Here is a 23,354-nt window from a genome sequence, read left to right on the forward strand (position 1 = left end):
GCGACCCCAAAAGCGGGAGCATCCACCAGTCGTCCAGCTCTCATGAAGGAAGATCAAAAGACCGAAGAAGTGGAGACCAAGATCGTGTCCAAATGGAGCAACATTGGAGATACCAACTTGGGCAACTTCAGCACGAAGAAGTTTCGAGAGGTCCCTTACATTGGCAAGCCATCACCTGTCGCCCGGAGAATAATCGAGAGTGGCATCATTAAGGCGGTCGGCTTCCCTCCAGCAGTTCAGTGCCATGAGTTGATGATCGAGTCTGCTCGTCATTATGATCCTCAGTCCAGAACGATCGTGTCCAATGAAGGAAACACTTTGGCGTACCTTTCAGAGGAAGCTATAAGTAAAGCTTTCCATCTTCCAGAGCACAGGGATATGATATACAAGAGCATAGAAGGAGCCAGGTCAATGTACGAAGATGATCCAGATGCTTGTCTAAGCATCATCAACAAGAACTGGTTACTCAAAAGTCGTCCTCGTCTGAGCAAGATCCCGAACACACCGCATAGGATTGATTTCCAGGAGGAATACAGAGATTTGATCACAATGCTCAACCGAGTTACAGGAGCTCCTCACGCCTTCTATTTTGAGAAGTGGATGTTCTACTTCATCCAGGTGATAGTTCAGGGAAAAGGAACCAAACATTGGGCTAGGATGATTAGCCATTGCTTGGACGTACAGTTGAGGAGACTCAAGGCTACCAAGTCCTTCCATATGAGTTCATACGTCATGTATGCCTTGATCAGGAGTTTTGAGTACGCAGGACTACCTCACAGAGGAGTGATTGGAAGAGGACCCGGCGAGGTCAGAGTTTGTGATTCCTATGTCCACTTGCATCATCCGCCAGGAAGCAACTACAAGCTAGTTAATGATACCTTCACGATGAACATCACAAGGACGTTGCAAGGTGGGATTCACAACAGATTATCTCAGGATGCACAGGAACTAGTGAAGAGGTATGGTGCTTGGTTTATTCAGTTTCCGAAGTTCACTTATATTAGAGTGCATGGATGTCCTTCACCTCCATACATGTTGCCGAGATATCCGACAGACAGAATTGTGTTACTTGAAGTAACAAGACAGTTGGCAGCATATGCGAAGGCATTCAGACACAGACATGGGAATGGAGTTCCTGTACCTATCATATTAGGCAATTCAATTGAGGTATGTCCTAATGCTCTAGCCATCGATGACGCAGAGAAGGAGTTAGCCTTGTATTCTTTTTCATCCTTTGCTTTGAGAGAAAGCTTTGATCCACATGGATATTTAGAGGAGACAATCGGTAGGAAGTTTAAGCATGAGTACCAAATAGAAGATTTTATGATGAATCTCTTAGATGATCTTGAAGTGAAACGAAAAATGCATTCTAGATTGCCTTTGGATTTCATCAGAAAATGCAAGATTTACAAAGTGGCCGACCAAGCACAGGACAGTGGCAGACATATCCAATCATCCTATGATCGAGAAAGCAAATCAATAAGGTTAGATTGGAATGAGCCCGAGGTCGTGGATTTAGATGCTTTGATGGCTCCAGTCTTGTCTTGTACTCGCAGATGGGTTGACGTACAGCATCAGAAGTTGAGAGAGCAAGGCATAGCTATGACTTTCACTTTGGAAGAGAAACCAGCCGAAGGTGGAGCTAGTGTGAGCGAAGGCAATCCTAATCCTAGAAATACAAGTGAAGGTAACCTTCGAAATGCAAGTGAAGGCAATCTCCATCCAAGAGGTTCGAAGAGGAAAGAAAGGCCTGAAAAGAGGGAATCTTCCAAGAAGAAACAAGGGGCCAATCGAGATCATTCATCCGGTACATCTTCTAGACCAGAGAAGAGGACACTACAAGTGGAAGAATCTATGGAGTCGATGGTACAGAATGATAGGCAGGAAGAAGGACAAGCACCGCAAGGGTCACCAGATGGACCTCTCCAAGATTATGAGCTAAATGAAGATAGAGAAGATAACGAGGTAACATCTCCTCCCAGAGAAGAAGAAGTAGTGCATAAGGAAATTCAGGTCAAAGAGACAAGATCGGCCATCCCAGATTGGTTGAAGGAAAGATTAACCAAGGTGATCGTAATAGAGGACGAGGACAATGTAATTGATTTAGAGAGCCTTGTTGGACGTTCTCAGGAAGTAACAGAGAAGAGGAAGGCTACCAAGATGTCCAAGATGATTAGAGATGAGACTGGATCCAGAAAATTACAGATAGCTACACCGACAGTGGACAAGTATGAAGGAGAGATCCTAGCAGAGGAATATGATATAGAGACATTTGAGCTAGGTCCATCCACAGCCGAGCAGACACTAGATGATGCCACCGATTCATTTGAGGCATTGAAAGACAAGCTTAGAGAAGAAATGGAGAAGAATAGAAAGCTTGAGAGAGAGGTCGGTGCATGGAGGACATATTTCAGTCATCTCAATGAGCCTTTGGGACGTCAGGATCCAGCTAGATCACCAGTGCAGGCACTTCCCCTTCAATCAATTAATGAGGCAGAGAGATTCAGGAATATGGTCCAGCGTATGAGTACTTGGATGGACAAATCTCATACAGTTGCCGTAGAATTTGTAACAAGGATGATGAAGACTATTCATAGGGCTATCCAGGTTCTTGAGATAATCCACAACTTGATGATAACAGTAGCCACTTTTGCTCATACCAGAGATGTTATCATTCCTGTCTTGAAAGTAATTAGACAAACATCGAGGAAGGTCTTAGCACAGGAAAAGATCATGGATGGAAGACCTCACAGTTTGCTTCAATGGTCAACATTACTCCAGATGAAGAGTGTTCTCTTTGAGGACATCAGTACTAGATGTAGCCAAGTTGAGGAGGTGATCAATCCGATCCAGGACAGAGTATTTGAGGTACTACATACCATTCTTGGCAGGAGGATCGAGGTCAAGACAGATGTGGATTTGCAGGAATTGGAGGATAGAATCAAGGTCATCTTTTGTAAGGACGCTAATATCACAGACGAGCAACATGACCAGATGTTTGCTACCATGCTCCTGATTGAAAGGACTAAGGAACTTGAATTTACATGGGACGCAGCTCTTCTAGATGCATTCGATCAGGTCATCCACTTGGAAGAAAGTATGAAGAATCTTCCCGAGATTCCAATTGTTGAGATCGAAGGAATCGTGTCAAGATTCATTGCATATGCTAAAAAAGAACATTGGAAAGGGAATAAGATTCTAGATGAGAGGTTGTTATAGATGACATGGCACCTTAATTGTCATTGGTTTATGTCTCCTAGGTTTTTGTGCCAAATTTAATATTTGGCTATGCATTTAATATTGTTCAGTAAAAAGGAGGCCATTTGTAACAAACCCTAATTAGGGTTTAGGTGTCATGATCTTGACCGTTGATCTGCTTTCAATCTGGACCATTCATTGTAATTGAGGATGCTATTTATACCCTCATTTTCATTTCATTTTGTAATAGATAATAGTTAGAGATCAGAGAGTTTGATGTATTAGAGAGATTAGAGTTTAGAAGCAATTTACTTTTGTAGTAAGATTGAGTTTTGAGGAAATGAATTCAAACAATTGTTGTACATGATGACTTTGAAATCAATGAAATATTGAAGTTATGATGTTTTGTTGCAACTTTCTTGGTTATCTTCATGGTTGTTCAATTTACTTGAATCATTCTCAATCAAAGTAGTGTGTTAATTCGAAGGACAAAGTGTGAGACTTGATCTTTGGTAGGATTCGCTTTCCAAACCACTAGCTTCTTGCTGATTGTAGGAACGCCTTGCGTGGTCGACTGGAGAATACCTGAATCACTTAACCTTCAATCATTGTTGTATCTTGGATATGTACCTTCGTGGTAGTGTCTTTGATCTTTGATGCATTGAAAAATCATTTGTTACCTTAGAAGATCGCATCAATTTCAATTGAGTTGTTATTTTATGGCAAAATCGAAGTTGGTAGAATCTTGCCAAGTCTTGTCCACATGAAGTCATTCTTAGGGTTAGACTAGATTAGACCTCTTGCAAACCCTACTCTTTTGTCATTTTTCTTTAAAAAGCTTGTTTAGTTTAAAAAAGACTTCGGAACGTAAGGCCCCTTGAGGACACAGCAAATCACAACAACCACTGGTGCTTATCCACACGTAGAGACCCTACTAACCAGAACATTGGAGTCATCCTAACTGATCCTTCTTGCGAAATCTTCAGCAGTTAGCGACTTTATTCAAGAGAGGATAAGATGCCTTTAGGTATTTTATTCTGTGTATGATGGTGTACAAAATACACGTCAACACTACCCTCGTTTCTTATTGGCCAATGTAATGGTGGTTGTACAAACCCTAATTAGGGTTTTATCTTGTAATCTTGGCCATTGATCTCAAATCAATCTGAGCCATTCATTTCTTTTGAGACTATATATACCTCATTGCCTCTCATTTGTAAGGGAGAGTTTTTGTAGAATTGTTGGTATATGCTACAGCTATTTGAATCATAATCATTGTTCAATTGTTGGTGATTTTGCTCTTCAAGTGTTGCCTTTGCATTCATGGTTCTCCATTCCTCCAAGTTAGATTAGAATTTATTTTTCATGTATGTTAGATTGAGTGAAAGATTTGTTGAACATATTTTGTGTGGAATCCTTAATCCATACCACTAGCCTCTTGCCGCTCGTAAGTGCGCCTTGTGTGGTCAACTGGAAATTTAAGTAAGCTTAACTTCAACTATTACGCGTCCCTTGACAAGCATCAACTTGGATGGTATCAACGTTTGATGGTGATAGTCTGAAAATCCTGAAGTATACCTTAGACGATTGCACTAAGCTTGTGTCAATACCTGTTTGTGAGACCTTGCCTAGTTTGATTCCACTAGATTTGTTCATTATTTCCTACATTCCTAGGCTTAGAATAGATTTCCTGAACCGTATTCCTTTTGCCCATTTTTTAGTAAGAATTAAGTCTGGAGCTTCATTGCCAAATCCTAAGTTATCGGCATACCTATCCCGATCCATGATAAGATTGAGCATTCATGTACAACGTAAGTCCCCTTGTGATTCCAGCATTATCACATCAAACCACTAAACTTATCCACAAGTCAAGACTTGACATTTCGTAACCTTGGAGTTGTCTCATTCGATCGCGAAGCATAGCATATGAGAGACTTTATTCAAGAGAGGATAAGATACCTTGGTATTTTATTATGTGTTCGCATGTGCATAAAAAACACATCAACAATACCCCTGGAAAACAAATTTGTTGTATCAGGTTTCGATACCCTCACCCGAATAGGCAACTTAGATTTTTCCATTCTATTTATTTATGTTAATGTTTAATAAAAACTGTAGTTTACATGGCCTTTAGTTGTTCTCCTTCAAGTTGTTGATGGAGAGAAGCCCATAATGGACTAGATTTGAGGGCATGGATAGAACCAACAAGACCATTATCTATCTATAGTGATCTTGATGAAATAAATTGTCTCATATGGGACATCATTGATCAATGATAACACCATTAGTTTCATAGCCCCTTTACATGCAACTGCCTATTTCTTGAAACTAATGTTCCAATTTGCCTAGATTTCAAGGCAGATGAGAAGGTTTTAATTGGGCCTACATAGTCATATGGCATATGGCACTGTTGTGACCATTTCACACATCGCCCCATTGCAAATGGGGACCCCTGCTTTTTGCTTTTTAGGGTTTGTCGTTTTAGATTCTTTTAGGGTTTTATCTGTTAGCCTTTGCAAGATGAGTGCTGTCGGGGAGATCAATAGGATGGCAGGTCCTGCTGGAGTGAAGTGCTAATCCTAAAATTTGGCTAAGTCTAAAAGTCCTGATCCTGAAATTTGGCTAAGTCTGAAAGTCCTGATCCTGAAATTTGACTAAGTCTGGAAACTAAAAAACCTCCAAAAACTAGATTTTGCAATATAGCTCCTAGAGGTCTGAAACCACTCTCAAACATCCTAAAAGTATATATGGAATATAACTTAAAGTATAAGAATTCTTATACTTAAATGTTATATTCCATAAAAATTATCCTGATAGAGAGTTCAAAAAGTCAAATTTCGCTCCTGACCCTTGCTGAGGATCCAGAGCAAATTTCGCTCCTGACCCTCTCAGGAGGTCCAAAGCGAATCTCGCCCCTGACCCTTCCAGAGGGTCCAAGGCGAAAATCAACCTAGGACTCATTCCTGGCCTTTTTCGACCAAATTTTGATTTGCAAAGCATTTTGTTTGGACTTTGGAATTGATTGAACACCTTGAAGAAAATGATGAATTTTGGCCAAGATTAGAAATTTCACTCCTGACCCTTGCTGAGGGTCCAGAGCGAAATTCATTGTAGATTTCGTTTGCCAACTCACTTGAATTTGAAACCTTGTTCCTGGCCTTGAAAATGATCTTACCTTGCCCTGTGAAGTGATTAGAAACTTAAATTTTGGATGGATTAGCCAGAGAGGATAAAATCGCTCCCGTCCCTCTCTGAGGGACCAGGGCGAAAAACCTAATATCCAGTCCTTCTCGCCAAGTTTGGACAAATCTAAGCCAAGGCGCAAGTTTGAAATGATGTTTAAAATGCCTTGAAGTGGAATTGAGATGCAAGGATTACAAATTTTGATGACAATTTGCAAATTCACTTCTGTCCCTCTCCAAGGGTCCAAGGCGAAATTTCTAAGTGTGCCCACTTTCCTTGCATTTCGAGATAACTTTTTGTTTCCAAGACTCAAAAGGGAGTGAAGAGTGATGTTCTATGCCTTGAGGGTAATTTGAAGGTTGAAGTGACTAAGAATTTGTGCAAAGGACTCAAAAGCGCTCCTGTCCCTCACTGAAGGACCACGGCGATTTTTACAAAACCAATAACTTTCCTCCAGGATTACGCTAAGGCAAGGTTGTGCAAAGGTGGAAAGGGTCTTCTAAAGCATAGTGAACAAAGATTTGACTTCAAAACTTGATAATCCTAGGCTGAAACACAAAAGTCACCCCTATCCCTCACTAGAGGCCCAAAGGGAAAGTCTTTGAAACACCTATTTTGCCTTGCAAAAAGCAAACTAAACATATATGGAATGGATGAGAGAGATCATTACTTACCCCACAATGAGAGTTGGCAATTAAAGGATGAAAGATTAAGAGAAAAGGTGAAAAGGCGCTCCTGTCCCTCTCCAAGGGTCTAGGGCGAAAAAGTCCTAAAGGCACTTTCCTCCTAGAGATCAAGTGAAATTAAACTGAAGATTCCAATTAAAAATGCAGTTTTAATGCCTAGATGAAGTTTCGGACAAGAAAAAGGAGATATGCAAGGTCTAGATTGAAAAATCGCTCCTGGTCTTCACCAAGGGTCCAGGGCGAAATTGGTAATATCCTTCATTTTTTGCATTAATTGAACATTGACATTCCTTGAAATTCACCAAAATTTGCTAAACTTGGGGTATTTGAAAAAATTAAAATTAAATTGGCATTTAATAAAGGCACATTGGCGTTTGATAAAATAATTTTGAGCCTCAAAAAATCGAATTTTTATTATAAAGGCATTTAAAATTAATTTTTGTGAAATTAAAATTAAAAATGGAGCGCTTGAGGGCTTATTTTTTTATTTTATCAAGTCGGCCTCTCCTTTTTGCAATTTTATTTATTTTTAAGGCCTATTGTGCTAAGGTCGGCCTCATGGGTAAGTGGAAGGTGAGCGCTCTATATATTGGAGGTGTTTTTTCACAATTCAAATCATTCAATCATCCTTTCAAGTGCGAATTTGGAGAGCTAATTGAAGGTGCGAAATCTAGCTGGAGTGGAGCGAATTTCTACTTAATGTGGAGACTAAGGAGGGCGAAATTCATTGTGAAGGCTATTGGAGAGGCGAATTTCTTGCTAGATTGGAGGATAATTTCCAAATATTTTAAGAGGCTGGTGGAGTTTATTCTTTTCCAAGCAAGAGGAGGCGCAATTTGTTCAAGAGAAGGCTTTGATCTACACTTTGCCTAGCGAAATCTATTTTTTTTGACATCATTTCTTAGAGTTTAAAACCCAAGAGGAGGTATGGCGAAATCATCTTAACACCCTTGTTCAAGGTTTGATTTTTAGACATTTTTTTGGAAAAATCTAAGTATTACATGGTTAATTAGGAAATGATAACTCAAGATTTATCATGAGGTTTCCTAATTAAAATCTTAAATCTTCCTTTTAAGTTTAATTTCTAGACTTCAAGATGTATTACTAATTTTGAAATGTTGTGTAGGTATCAAGATGGCAACTCCAAAGCCTGGAGGATCTACAAGTCGACAGGTTCTCATCAAGGACGATCAAGCAAGGACAAGGGTGACCTCCTCAAGTCTAGCATTGACAAGGACGGCCTTCTTCGGACTAACATCATCAAGGGCGACCTCTTCCAATCCAGCATTCCAAGGCGAGGTACATCATCATCCTGCACATCAGAGACAAAAAAAGTCAGAGCAAAGGGTTCGTTGAAGGAGCAGATAGTTCCAGAAGAGTTAATTAAAGCGAGCTTCTCAACATTACCAAATTGAGTATCAACCAAGTGTCTGACGAGTTGGCGTCCTAGTCATCATTTTTCCAGTCAGTGTGGTCCACCTCAGTATGTCCAGATTCAATGTACCTAACTCATGGGAGGTGGCACAAACTTCGATGTACCTACCCCAGCTATCCATTGGTCGAATTTTTCAGAGAAGACATGTGTCCTGAGAATACAATTTTATCATTGGTCAAGCATTAAATGTTATGTAATGGTTGTAACAAACCCTAATTAGGGTTTTCATTATTGAATCTTGGCCATTGATCTCAAATTGATCTTAGCCATTGAATTGTATTATGGGCACTATATAAGCCCCGACTCTTCATTTTGTAAAAGCAGTTAAAAGGAGTTAGAAAGGAGAATAGAATGGAGTTAGTGAATAGAGAGTAGTTAGAAGGTGATTAGAATATCAATTAGAGTAGAGTAGAGAGAGAAGGCAAAGATTGTTGCCAAGATGTTGTTGTAAAAGACTTGTAACTTCATTGAAGAAATGGTGAAATTTATGGGTCGATTCAACAATTTGCATGGTCTCTATACTTCTCATATTTGATTTCATGTTATTAGATGAGTGGAAGAAATGTGCTTGATTGATGGTGGAATTCGTATATCCATACTACTAGCAGTTTGTTGATTGAAGACTTGCCTTGTGTAGTCAACTGGAATCATTCAGCTTAAGCTTAACTTCAATTGTCGCTTCTTCATTGATATGCATCAGTCTGATGGTGTCTATGCCTGCAGTGATGATTTGAACATCATAAAGCTTTCCTTCGAAGATCGCACTAACCTTGTGGAGATGGTCCTGGGATGTCAAAACAAGACCTAGTTAGAATTTCATCAAAGATCATTCATTGCTCCTACATTCTTAGTATTAGGATTAGATCCTCTCCTCACCCTCGTCTTTTTCCCTTTTTTCAAATCTAAGGTAGTAAAATCCTGTATTCCAGCAATATTCAAAGCAAATCAGAAGTTCAGTCATCAAGTGTAAGTCCCCTTGTGATTCCAGCAAATCACATCATACCACAGAGAGCTTATCCACACGTAGAGATCCTACATACAGAACCTTGAAGTCACCCTGATTGATCCTTTTCGCGATATCTTCAGCATTCAAAGGCTTTACTCAAGAGAGGATAAGGTACCCTTAGGTATTTTATTCTGTGTTTGATAGTGTACAAAATACACATCAACAGGCACTTAATCCTCAACTTAGAGCAAAGATCATCTTTGAGATTGAGATCTATAAACTTACAAAAGGGGACCTCTTTACTTGAGATACAGGCAAGGCAACTCAAACAACATTGCAGCTAGGTAAAAGTCTATTAAGAGGATAAATAAGTTTAAAACTTTTTTTTTCTTATCTTAATGTTGAGACTTGAACTTGAACAATGAGATTGAGTTCTTTTTTTTTCAGATGCATGCTGGCAAAGATTTGCTGCTAAGATGCAAAATTTTTAGAGGATTGCAATATAATTCTTAAGATCTTTAGAGGATTGCAATATAATTCTTAAGCCAACCATGCAACACTTCAAATTCTAATACAATTGGTGTAAGCATAAATGCATGCACTCCAAGAGGTGCAACTTATCTCACAAGAAACACATAGGACTAACATATCTCCCACCACTCTAGAGGAGGTTGATCCACAATCATATTGGATCACTAAGGTTGAGGACCCCATCTTAGGTGAGGATGACCTTGCATAGTGTTGTGACCTTTTCACACATTGCCCATTGCAAACGGGGACCCCCTCTTTCCTGCTTCCGCGTCTTGTTAGTTTAGGGTTTTGGCAGCGAGATGGCAATTTTTGACCGAGTCTCAATCTCGAAATGATAATGTCTAGGTCTGCAATTAGGGTTGCAAGTTTTGAAATGAGAAGTCAATAGGATCGAGTGTTTTAAAAATGTCAAAATGATTGTGTGATCCTGATTTTGCCTAAGTCACGAAGTTGTAATGAGTTTTGATTTTGAGCATAGTTACGTCTAAGTATGGTAGGTTGGTGATATTCTTGTGCCTGAATGTTAAGAGATCTTTTAGGAGTTGTCTTTTCACTTCTAGGAGATTAACTAAGTCAAATTTGCATTTTATCCTGATGAATTTTAATTTTCCCACTCAAAATACAATTAAATTGGCCTAAATTCTGATGGAAAATAATGAAATTCGAGGTGTCCAAATGTTTTTGAATGTGAAAATCACCATTTTTCCGATGGAAAACAAGTTTTAAAGGTCTAAATGTCAAAATTCCCGATGGAGGACATTTTTCCCCCATGTTTTTGAGCAAATTTCCGATGGACCTGTTGTGAGGTATTCACACATCACCCCATTGCAAATGGGAAACCCCTTTTTTTTGCCTTCTAGGTTGTCTTAGAGTCTTTGCTTTTAGTCTTTGCATTGAAGGGATAGAGTTTCTCAAGTAGCTAGAGGGTTCATCAAGTCAGGGTGGTCTCCTGAGGTTGGAGTAAAGAAAGTCAGTTGTCAAGGCTTTTGAAATGAATGACTTGTATCTTGTTTGCAGGGTTATAATTGAAATGAGGAACTAAGAAAATCAAGAGAGTTGAGCATGATAGGTAAATAAGACTCCTTTGTATCATGCCTAGGTTTCTTGTGTTATTTGATCATACTTCTAGTTGCAAGAACAAGCCTTGGTTGTTTGAATGGTATCCCTTGATTTTTTGCATTTAGCTCCCATACCTTGCCAAGGGTCAAGAGCGAACTTTGTCTTTAAGTCCTGTCCTCTCGAAGGTCATAGAGCGAATTCTCACATCTTGACCTTGTCCTTCCAAAGGACGGTGAGCGAAATTTTCCATCTTGACCTTGTCCTTCCAAGGGACTATTGATGTGTTTTTTATGCACATGCAAACACAGAATAAAATACCAAAGTATCTTATCCTCTCTTGAACAAAATCTCTCAAATGCTGAAGATTAGCTTAAGGATCACTTGAGAAGATTCCAAGGTTCATGAATGTAAGGTCACTACGTGTGGATAAGCTTAGTTGGTTTGATGTGATTATTCTGGAATCAAAAGGGGACTTACATTCAAATACCTGAATGCTTGATTTGTCGCAACTTAGGTCCTATCTACTCAATTGAAAGATAAAATAGGGCAAAAGAGGTAGGATTTGAGAGTCTATACTAGATCCTAGAATGCAAGAAGATAGATGAATGACTATAGGTGGAATCCTACCAAGCTAGGTCTCATTATCAACTTGAACAATTCGACACAAGCTTAGTGCAATCTTCTAAGGATGTTTCAAAGATATTCGAACCAATACCACCAAACATTGATCACCATTCAAGTTAATGCATAAACAATGAGCATAGGACGATTCGAGGTTAAGCTCATGGTATTCCAGTTGACCACACAAGGTGCGCTCACAATCCAGTAAGAGGCTAGTGGTATGGACTAAGCGGATTCCACGTAAATACATTCAACAACTTCTTCCATTCAATCTAATCAACATGACAATAAATTGAGAAGTAGAACCATGAGGCTTGTTGAAATAACAAATTTCACCATAACTTCAATGAAAAGAGTATCTCATTTACAAGTCATACCAACAATTCTTCCTTCTCTTAATCTGCTCTAATTGCTATTCTATTACTAACCATCTATTTCTCTATTCACTATTAGCTAACTACCTATTAGCTATTAACCTTTACAAATGAGAGACTTGAGCCTTTTATAATGCTCTCAATACAATTCAATGGCTCAGATCCATTTGAAATCAATGGTCGAGATTTTACAATGAAAACCCTAATTAGGGTTTGTTACAACAAACTCAGTTCGGCCAATGAACTAATTACAGCACTTTGGCATGACCAATAGATGATAAGGGTAGGTGCCTCGAAGTTTGTGTCATCACTAGTGAATCAGGTACGTTAAATCAAGACATGCAAAGGTAGACCTTCCCTAATTAGTGAGTGGTGACTGGGATAATGATTAGGATACCACTTCACACTTTGTAGGTTTGATCTTCTAACTTTGATTAACTCTTCAGGAACTGTCTGCTTATTCAATCGTGCTCAATGTAGGCTTCAATCATAGATGTGCGAGGTGTAGATCTTAGTTTTGAAGTACTAATGTACTTTTGATGTCACTGTTGTCTTTCTCCTTTGAAACTCCAAATCCTTTCTCTTGTGACTCTCTTCATGTCCTGCAAAAGAAACAAACAAGTATTACACATACTTAATATAGGCTGATTAAAGCATATAGAGAGGATTCGCCATCATGAAGCAACACTTGAAGTTGCTTTTTTGCTGATGAAGAGGAGCTTCTAAAGTGTATTCCATTATTTATGTTCATTAAGTTCTCCTTGTCTTTGAAGTCACTCACTTCACTGAGATCATGAAGTTGTTAATGTAGATCAAATCATGAAGTTCGCTCATGTCTTAATTCTTGAAGTTCATTCGTATCCCTTGGTTTGTAAAGTTGGAATTTTGCGTTGAAGCAACCTACATGAAGCTTGCTTATCTCAAACATGAAGTTAAAATTCACTCATGAAGCTTGCTTCATGAAGTTGATATTCGCTCAAGTGGGTTTTAACATGAAGATCACCCTAAGTGGCATGTGCATGAAGTTCATTTCTCTCACCTTGCTTATTAAGTTTGCTCATCTTTCTCAACTCATGAAGTTCACTTGCATGAAATTCGCTCTTTTACCTCACTTCATGAAGTGCACTCTCCTACCTCAATTCATGAAGTTCATTCTTAGTGGTGTGCATATGAGGTTTGTTCCAAAAGTGATGTGTTTACAAAATTTATTCTTTGAAATTCGCTCTCCTCACTCAACTCATAAAGTAAATGCTATGAAATTTCCTTCATTCCTCTAATTTCAACGTGAAGAAGTCCGCTCATGTCCTCCAATTCATGAAATTTGCACTTCGCTCTTCTTCCTTAATGCACAAAGTTGATATATTTTGTCTCAAGATCGCTTCATTTTGCTAGGTTATGAACTTCGCTCCAAAGTGCTTGAACATGAAGTTGTCAATTTCATTTTAAAATGCTAACTTATGAAGGAATGAACTTCGCTCTATAGTGGTGAAAAATGAAGTTTGCTCCTATCATCTCCATCATGAAGTTTGCTCACCTCTCCTTCAACATGAAGTTCGCTCACCTTTCTCAACTACCGAAGTTAAAACCTCGCTCACTCCCTTCAACTCATGAAGCATAATTTCACTCTCCTTGCTCAATACATGAAGTTGATATATTTCACTCTCAAGATCGCTTCATTTTGCTAGGTCATGAATTTTGCTCCAAAGTGCTTGAACATGAAGTCAATTTTGCTTTAAAATGTAAACCTGTGAAGAAAGCAACTTTGCTCTAATGTTAAAGTTCACTCACCTCTCCTTCAACATGAAGTTTGCTCATATCTCCTCCAACATGAAGTTCGCTCACCTCTCCTCCAACATGAAGTTCGCTCACCTCTCCTTAAAGATGAAGTTTGCTCACCTCTCCTTCAACATGAAGTTCGCTCACCTCTCCTTCAACATGAAGTTCGCTCATCTCTCCTTCAACATGAAGTTCGCTCATCTCTCCTTCAACATGACGTTCGCTCATCTCTCCTTCAACATACGATAGCTAAATACGATAATTAAAACATTTATTAATTAACATTGAATAAGATTGGAAAATCGTCTCATTTATGAGACTTCACGATTTTCCTCTAAAGTGAGAGGGTTGTCATAAACCCACATCCTGGTGATGTAATTAATAATAGATTTTGTGATTCTTCATCATAATAATAAATTATCATTTATTATATAATTAATAATTGATGTTAATAATATTAATAGTAATATTAATCATTCATTGATATAAAAATAATATTAATATTATTATTTATTAATTTGTTATTTACGATTATCTATTACTTACATAAAACATAATTTATTAATAATCTTAAATTAACATATTTATTAATAATCTTAAATTAACATAATATTATTATAAATTAATTATGTTATTTATTAACAATCAGCCTACAGTATATTATAGACTCGGATATTTCCGAGTATAGAATACATACACATCTTGATGAAGGTATATTTTACAGCTTAAGAGGAGACCATTTCGAATATCGAGTAATGCTAAGGAATCATATTGGCATAGAATAGAGCTACGTTAGGAGTGAATGATATCCATCATCTTGAGAACTATTAAGTCAACTATCGTATGAGGGGGAGCGTTTGTGAACATAGACGATTCCAATTACCCTTAAGCATCCTTGAGATTAACGTTGTGATACGAAGAGATTAGAAAGAATGATCATTAGTTGGTGTCAAGGTGATAGATAGCGCTTGACAACGGTTACCATAACTATTAACTCAATAAGGAATTAATAATTATTATCATCATAAGTCAAGATTACAGATCTTAACGATATTTCACAAGGTGCGATTAATAGCTGTATAAAGAAAGTTAAGTATTAAAGGACATGGGACGCACCTCTTACCAAGGGACTTATCATTCCAAATACATCATATAAGATGACGATCATAATAATTCCGAATGGAGGGGAGGAATAGGAAAGAAATGAGGGAAAAAGAAAAGAGTTTGAATCTGTGTTCAAAGAAACACAAAGATAATACATGCAATTGGAATCTATAAAAAGTATATTTTTACCTGTTGTTTTCGATGGAGAAGTCGTCAATGTCGTTCTTTCTGTTTCCCGTTTTGTCTATGGTAAATATGAAAATTATATGAGAAATATAACACACAATCCATTAAGACGTAGTTAAAGCACTTCATTCATCAATCAGGTTTATAACATTGGAGTTCATGAATAAACAAAAGGAAGTCTAAGGTTGTGGTTTGAACAAATACGATGCAATGACCGTGTACCACACATCCCCTAGAGTCGTCTAGCGCACATTTGTTATCGGGTGTTGATCTGGAGTGTTATATTCTTAGTGATCATTTAAGTCTAGGAGCAACATAGAAATAGTTGGTGAGCCAGTTGCTATCGATATTCGATCATGATGAGTGAGGGAATATTGTAAATATTAAAGAAGTGGACTCACAGGACTAAGCAACCTGCTATCGATATCGGGATAAATGTTAAATATCACACATTCACACTGCGGGATCAAACGGTTGACTAACAGCTAGAAAGCTATATGATAGGTGCCATATAATTCCTAAGTACGCAAGGTTGTTGAGAAGTAAAGGAAAAATAGCATTATAATAATGACATTGGGATTGGAGATTATTATTAGTTTTAATATATTCTAGATTGTGAACATTGATATGTGTCACTTTATATATTCTGAATAAACAAGCTTTTGTGTGAAATTTATACATATATTTTGCATGAGCTTTGGCAATCATATTGGCTCAATCTGTTGCAACATTTGTTGGAATTTATATCGACGCTAGTGATTGTTGGAATTGTCATGAAAGACTAAGAGTTGGAAGTAGCATGAATTGTGTAAACTGCATTTGGGGACTTGTGGCCATTTATATTTGAATGTAGGTTGTGTTGTGCAAGTCTAAGATGGATTCGGGAACATCAGTGCCATCTAGGCGGAGAAAAGATAAGGTTGGAAGTTTGTGTGCAACGGGGAGGTTATCCGGAACCATCTTATAGATGGGTAATTATCGTATAGTATGTACTCACAAAAGGAGATCAGACGATAGATCATATAAGATCAGAACCATGATTAAGTTACAGGCAGTAATATCCTTTTTCTTGGGGGTTTGCATAGTGATGTGCTTAATACGTATGATTAATATACGAAGTCTGATGATGTTTTTATGCAATGGTAATATTCGTATAAACTATGACAGTCATCCTTAATTCCATATGCAGTGGCACATCAGATCTGACACATGTCAGACCTGTCTGCCATTACCAGCCACCAAACATATTACTAACAAGTAATGTTTAAGTAGTAGTATTAGTAATTTATACAATAGGTGGCAATATTACTTTATTTATTTATTTATTTATGTATATATATATTCAAATCAGAGTAAGGAATAATATAACGATTGTAAGTATAGATATTGATAATAATAAATTTTAATATAATACCTTTAGAAATTAGTAATAGTTCATATAAATTAGTAAATATCTAACGATCTAACGATCTGTGAATAAATCAGAATAAGATTATCTGTTTAGTATGGTAAGATAGCTAGTACTTGATGGACTATAGAAACATTGAACAATCCAGATTTGATTTATGTTAAGGTAGTCTTGACTCTAAATCAAGTTAGTTTAAGCTATAAGTAATTTGAAACAGATTAATTATGGTTGAAATAGACCAAATCCTAGTAGGGGACATTACATTTGCTCACCTCTCCTTCAACATGAAGTTCGCTCACCTCTCCTTCAACATGAAGTTCGCTCATCTCTCCTTCAACATGAAGTTCGCTCATCTCTCCTTCAACATGAAGTTTGCTCACCTCCTCTCGAACATGAAGTTAAATCTTCGCTTATCTCATTCAACACATGAACCTTGCACTTCGCTCATCTCCCCTTGAACATGAAGTTCGCTCACTTCCACTTGAACCCGAAGTTCGCTCACTTCGTCTTAAACCCGAAGTTTTCTCACTTCCACTTGAACCCAAAGTTCGCTCACTTCGTCTTGAACCCGAAGTTCTCCAAATGTGCTCAAAGGTGAAGTTGTTGACAAGTTAGTCTCTCTGTCAGGATTTATATATGGAATATAACCAGAGTTACCCGGGGACGCATCCCCGACCTGAAAACCCCCGTCCCCATCCCGAGGACATTTCGGGGACTTGGGGACGGCTAGGGGACGTTTCCCCCCGTCCCCAAATTGTCCTAAATTTTGAGGGGACGTCCCCAAAACGGGGGGACGCCTGCCCTAGCTCTGGGGGACGTCCGTACGTCCCGGGGACGGCTGGGGACGGCTGGGACGTCCCCAATCCATCCCGGGGACGGCCAGACGTCCCCCATATCTAAGGCCCTTAAAAAATATTAAAAAAATTTAAAAAGTTGTATTTTCAATTTTTTATTTAAATTTTCTAATATAGGCCCCTTATTAATTCAAAATTGTTATTAAAAATTAAAAAAATTAAAGATAACATTAATTAAATTTTAAATTTATTAATTTAATTCATAATTTTGACAATGAAACTATATGGCAGCAGTATAGCCTTTGGGCATTTTGACACAGAGATTAGAAAATCGCCAAACTCGGCGAGTCAATAGAAAAATAACACCCAACACCTTTATTAAAGAATAAGTTTTTTTGGCCTCGCGGAGCGCTGCCCGTCGACCCCGCCCTGTATCGCGACAAGGAGCACGCAAGGGACGCTGCCCCTTAACCCCACCTTGGGGGTGCTGCCCACAAACCCCCATTGAAAAATATGGGGGGAAACTGCATCGATAGAAGTAGGGAAAATTTAACCTACGAGTCTATTGATATGCATATTGACAATGTGAATGAATTGAAATTCTGATTTATGTAACAATGTTGTATGTTCAGAATTTACATTCTAAAATGTTTTCAACTTTTCATAGTATCATACACATGCTATATCCATGTTTTATTGTTTTCATATGAATATAATGTATGTATGCATGCTTTATCCATGTTTTCATATGAACATTTAGAATTTTGAAATTTTCCTATATATTTTAAATTTTTCCTATATTTTATATAGCCGTCCCCTTTGTCGTCCCCCGCCGTCCCCAAATTTGGGAAAAAAATTTGCTGTCCCCTGTCGTCCCCGTCTCGAAAACTCGGGGTAACTTTGAATATAACATTTAAGTATAAGAAAGAGAAACTTATACTTTAAGTTATATTCCATATATATTGTCAAGATGTTTGAGAGTGGTTTCGGACCTCCAGGAGTTACAATGCAAAATCTAGTTTTTGGAGGATCCTTCAAATTTCCAGACTTGATCAAATTTCAGGACACTTCAGGATCAGGATGACATTCCAAACTTCTAAGGTGAGTTCGCTCTGACCTTGATGTAAGGGACAGGACCTAGGAGGACACTATGCATTCAACCAAGGTTTGATTTAGCAACTTGAAGTGTGACCGGGTAGTACACAAAAGCCCTAGGAATGATCTAAATAACCCCTAATCACTCAACTAACATGGCCTCCTTCACTCCACCTTGAGGAGATCCACCTGGCTTGATGACCTCTAAGAAACTCAATCCCTTCAATGCAAAGGCTAAGACACCAAAATGACCAACAACAAAACTAAAAGAGCTAACCCTAGAAAGCAAAAAGTGGGGGTCCCCATTTGCAATGGGGCGATGTGTGAATACCTCACAACAGGGACGGTGAGCGAAATTCTCACATCTTAACTTCGTCCTTACCTTGGTCCAAGAGCGAACTGCACTTTGGGTCTTGTCCTTACTAAGGACATAGAGAGAATTCACCTCAAGTCTTGTCCTTAGGCTGGTCACCAAGTGAACTTGATCATATAGGTCATGTCCTTAAAAGGACATTGGGCGAATTTACCTACCTTAACCTTGTCCTTGTTGAGGATCCAGAACAATCTGCTGATGGTCATTGAGTGAATTTGAACATGTCTTTGCCTTGTCCTTACAAGGGTCTTAGAGTGAATTCTTCCTATGTACCTTAGAGAGGTCCCAGCGCAAATTTCTTTATACATGTACCTTGCAGCCTGTCTAGAGTGAATCCATCAAACCATGTACCTTGCTGGCCTTCTAGAGCAAATTTCATTATGCATGTAACTTGCAAGCAGCTTGGAGCGGATTTGGTGAAAATGTGTATTTCACAAGCAAGTCAGAGCGAAATTTTGGAATTATGTACCTTGGAGGGCTCTTAGAGAAAAATTTTGAATTTGTACCTCACAAAGGTTTTAGAGCGAATTTGTTCAAGTAGGTACCTCACACACTTTTCAGAGCAAATTTTAGTAAGTTGTCTACCTCATAGGAGACTAGGAGCGGGTTTCACAAAATGATGTACCTTGCACTCCTCCTAGAGCGAACTTACCTAATTGATGTACCTTGGAAGACCTCTAGAGCGAATTTCATCAAATGTATACCTTATCAAATGTTCAAAGTGAACTTCATCAAGTACTATACCTCATGAGGACTTTTGAGCAAATTTTTTTGAAATGTATACCTTGCAGAGCCTCCTAGAGCGAATTCTGACCTATCAGACCTGCAAGTCTCACAAAGTCCGAGATTATGTCAAGTTAAGAGATTATATAAGCTTTATATCATATGCATTTGATACTATACTTGCTTTATTTTTCATATATAGAAGGAATGTTATACAATCACTCCAAGGCAAGCAAGTGAGGATGATGGGAAGACTCAATTTCTTCAATATATCCCATCACCACTACTTCGAGTAGGCTTGTAATATCAAGTATCAAATCTTCCAAGTCCACGAAGTGCAAGTTGGAGGTAAGATCCCAGTCATCATCCCAGTCACTATTCTTCCAACCAGAGAGGTCCACCTCAGCATGTCTTGATTCAATGAACCTGACTCACCAATGATGGCACAAACTCCTAGGCACCTACCCTTGATATCCATTGGTTCACATTTTTTAATGTAATTTTCTCATTGGCTAAGGGGAGTTTGTTGTAACAAACCCTAATTAGGGTTTTTATTGTAAAATCTTGACAATTGATGGAAAATCAATCCTGGTCATTAATTGTAAATGAACTCTCTATATAAAGCTCAGGCTCTTCATTTGTAAAGGCTAATAGTTAATAGTTAATAGTTGGTTAATAGTGAGTAGTTAGCTAATAGTTAATAGGTTAGATTAGGCGAAGGCAAAGATTGTTGCCAAGACTTGTTGCAAAGAACAATTGATTTCATTGAAGTTATGGTGAATTTTAATTCGTTACTTCAACAACTCGCATGGTCTTTGTTTCTCAATTTGCTTTTATGTCGATTAGATTGAGTGAAAGACTTTGTTGAATGCATTTGTGTGGAATCTACCTAATCCATACCACTAGCCTCTTGCTGCTTGTAAGTGCGCCTTGTGTGGTCAACTAGAATGATATGAGTTTAACTTCGAATCGTTCTACATTCATTGCTTATGCATTAACTTGAATGGTGATCAATGTTTGATGGTATTGACTTGAATCCCAATGCATTTATTTTCAAGGACCAATATTTCATACCAACAATACCTAAGCCTTTCAGTCACGCTCTAGAGTACATGAAACCAAATATTTCAAAACAAAATTTTCCCTTTTATTTTCTTTGCAATGCATATGGACTGAGAGCTACATAGAAATCACAAATGCAAAAATAAACAATTTATCTCTTCTAGTTAAGCAGAAGAAGACCAAGCATATGCTAACACTTAAGTGCATATAAATGCATTCGATCGTTCCTGTAGAAAGTGTTTGAGAAAAACCTTTAGTGATATCAAAGCAAAAATACGAACAAAAAAATAGTTAAATAATTCGGAACTAAAAGAATTTATAAAATACGCAAAATAATCCTACATGAATTCCTCGATATAAATATATGGCTAAATCCTTAAGTTGATAAGGCAAGAGACAACATTAGCTGAGTTCATTTGCAATATGAAGAGATAATACAATACTATATGATTGACAAGAAAATGCAAAATTGTTCATTGTACAAAATTGAGAGTGAAATAAAATTATAAACTGTACCTAAAATACCCACAAAATATGAAAGTGGTAAATCAGTACGTGTGATCTTTGTTAAATTCTTTCCTTTCGGTATTATGGAGTACTCTTCCCATCCAGACATTCCAGATACTAAATCACCCTCTTTAAAATCCGGGTGATCTGAAAGAATCACTTTAGCCACCACAAAACCTTGTAGAACCTGTATGTAAAAGAACATCAAAAACCAAGAGAAAGTATAGCTCCAAAATTTTAATATTTCTTACAGTTCAATTGAAATTCAGAAAACTTAATAGTGGACAAAATGGGCTTCGTTGTCTATTGTTTACTACAATTTCCAAGAGATGTTCATCATTCTTATCAGCTACCAACATTATATATCCTTGTAATTTTCAAGAACACAGTATATACATAAAAGAGATCATAATTAAGCATTCTGTAACCTATTATGGTTTGTTAGCAGTGTTATACAGTAAATGCTCAGCATAATGCGTGACTATGTTAACTGCTGAGTTACTGACAGTCAAAAATTGTCCTTTTAGTTTATATGAAAGGAATCCATAGGCTTAGATTTTCTGAAATATCCCCTGTAGTGATATGTCTGAAAACACAAGGAATATTTGCGAACAATTGTCTATTTAACCTGCCGATACCAAGTTTATGTCTTGCTGATATGTTGTCTCAGAATTTCAGTTTAATAGGGAAGCTATTCAACACATGTTTTGACAGATTTAGCTACTAACAATGACTAGAATTGATTGAATGATTGCCAAGAATGCATAAACAACTTTCTTGAGATGTGTTATATTAAATTAGGCTCACAATCATAGACAAACAGCTAACTGACATTTGACAAACAGTTGTCATACATCCTCAGAAAAAAACATGTATGAAGATGCAACCAATTCTCCTTCCACTTTTAATTTTCATATGATGATCAAAAGACATTACATTGACAGTCTTATGTCAGACACATGGACTGTTATTAAGATCTACTTTCAGGTTTTCTGAAGACAAGTACATTCAAACTGAAATTACAATGAATGATTAATGTCTAATGAACCTGGAGTTTGGCGCCTTGAAAAAGCAAGCAATATCGTTGACTTTGAAACCTCCAATCAGCTTTAGAACCTTTGTCTTCAGAAATCGTCCCCTTTGCTGTAGTAGGATGGTCTGAGAATAATGACAGCCTGCTGCTAGCTTCAATCCTTCTTAAAATGATCACCTTATCATCACCAAAGCAGTGTTTCCTTTCTTATTGAGGTTCGATGCCTATATAAAGAGCTGTACGCCAAAATCAAAGGTGTAGGCTGACTGATACGAATTGTCTCAGACTGATTAGACTCTAATCCCTCCTTCAAACACACTCCAATTTGTCACAAAAGAATCGCCTTCCCTCTACCAATGAAGCCCTGTCTTTATTGAAGAGATTCGATGCCAAATGAATGAGTTATGAGCAGAATCGAAGATAGTAGGCTGACTGGGTAGATTTGGTTTCAGACTGATATGGCCCCGATTCTCCCATGATACCTCCTCCAATTGGCTCAAAAAAGTATTGCCTATCTTCTCCCAATCTATCGATGGCCTCAGAAGGATGATTTGTTGTCTTAATGAAATGATATGATCAAAATCGAGGACAAGGAGAGAGGAATTCGAACTTGCTTCCGACCTGGCATTTATGACAGTAGACTCACAAGTTAACTCCAAGATATCCTTCAATAGGATCACCTCATTCCTTCACTCAAAATAGATGCACAATGGACACTAGATCTGAAAATCTGAGATAGCCATGAATATCCATCCACCATGAAAGTATAGCAAACTCAATAGGCACACTATGGAAGACTGATTTGTCTCCCACTCTCAACTGCAACCCCTCGGAAGGTCTTTCACTCCCTCAGTTATGCTATCTATGGGAGTTTCCGTTCCCAAAGATAATATTCTGCAGACACCTCTTGGTTCTACAAAACTCAATTCAATATCACAATCCAAATCCAAAATTGCCTCAAAGCTTCAGTTAGATCCCCCTTTATACTTTTTCACCCCAACATCCAAGAGCTTCTAGAAGTGACTTTAAGATATATTATTTAATAAGCACTTTATTAAATTAATTAAATATAAAGTCATCTTTTAATTTTTAATTTATTTGACAACTTTATAAATAATTAACTTAATATTATTAATTAAAATAATTAATTAAGTTATCCATGAAAAATAATAATAATTTGGACAATTTAACTAATTAAATTAATTAATTAATTCTCCTCCAAAATGGGGACATTACATTTTCACTCCTAAAACTTCGAGC

General features: G+C 37.7%; 1 protein-coding gene across 2 annotated transcripts in view; it reads right to left on the reverse strand.

Annotated features, from left to right (window-relative positions):
- Positions 1–23,354, reverse strand: part of LOC131046460 (2-alkenal reductase (NADP(+)-dependent)) — a 119,838-nt gene that overhangs the window by 56,218 nt on the left and 40,266 nt on the right. For both annotated transcript variants that reach the window (XM_057980212.2, XM_057980211.2), the window contains exon 2: positions 21,071–21,248. In XM_057980212.2, coding sequence (XP_057836195.2) covers positions 21,071–21,248 — 178 coding nt within the window. The remainder of the gene's footprint in view (positions 1–21,070; positions 21,249–23,354) is intronic.

This window comes from Cryptomeria japonica, chromosome 7 (assembly GCF_030272615.1).
Source record: "Cryptomeria japonica chromosome 7, Sugi_1.0, whole genome shotgun sequence".
NCBI lineage: Eukaryota > Viridiplantae > Streptophyta > Pinopsida > Cupressales > Cupressaceae > Cryptomeria > Cryptomeria japonica.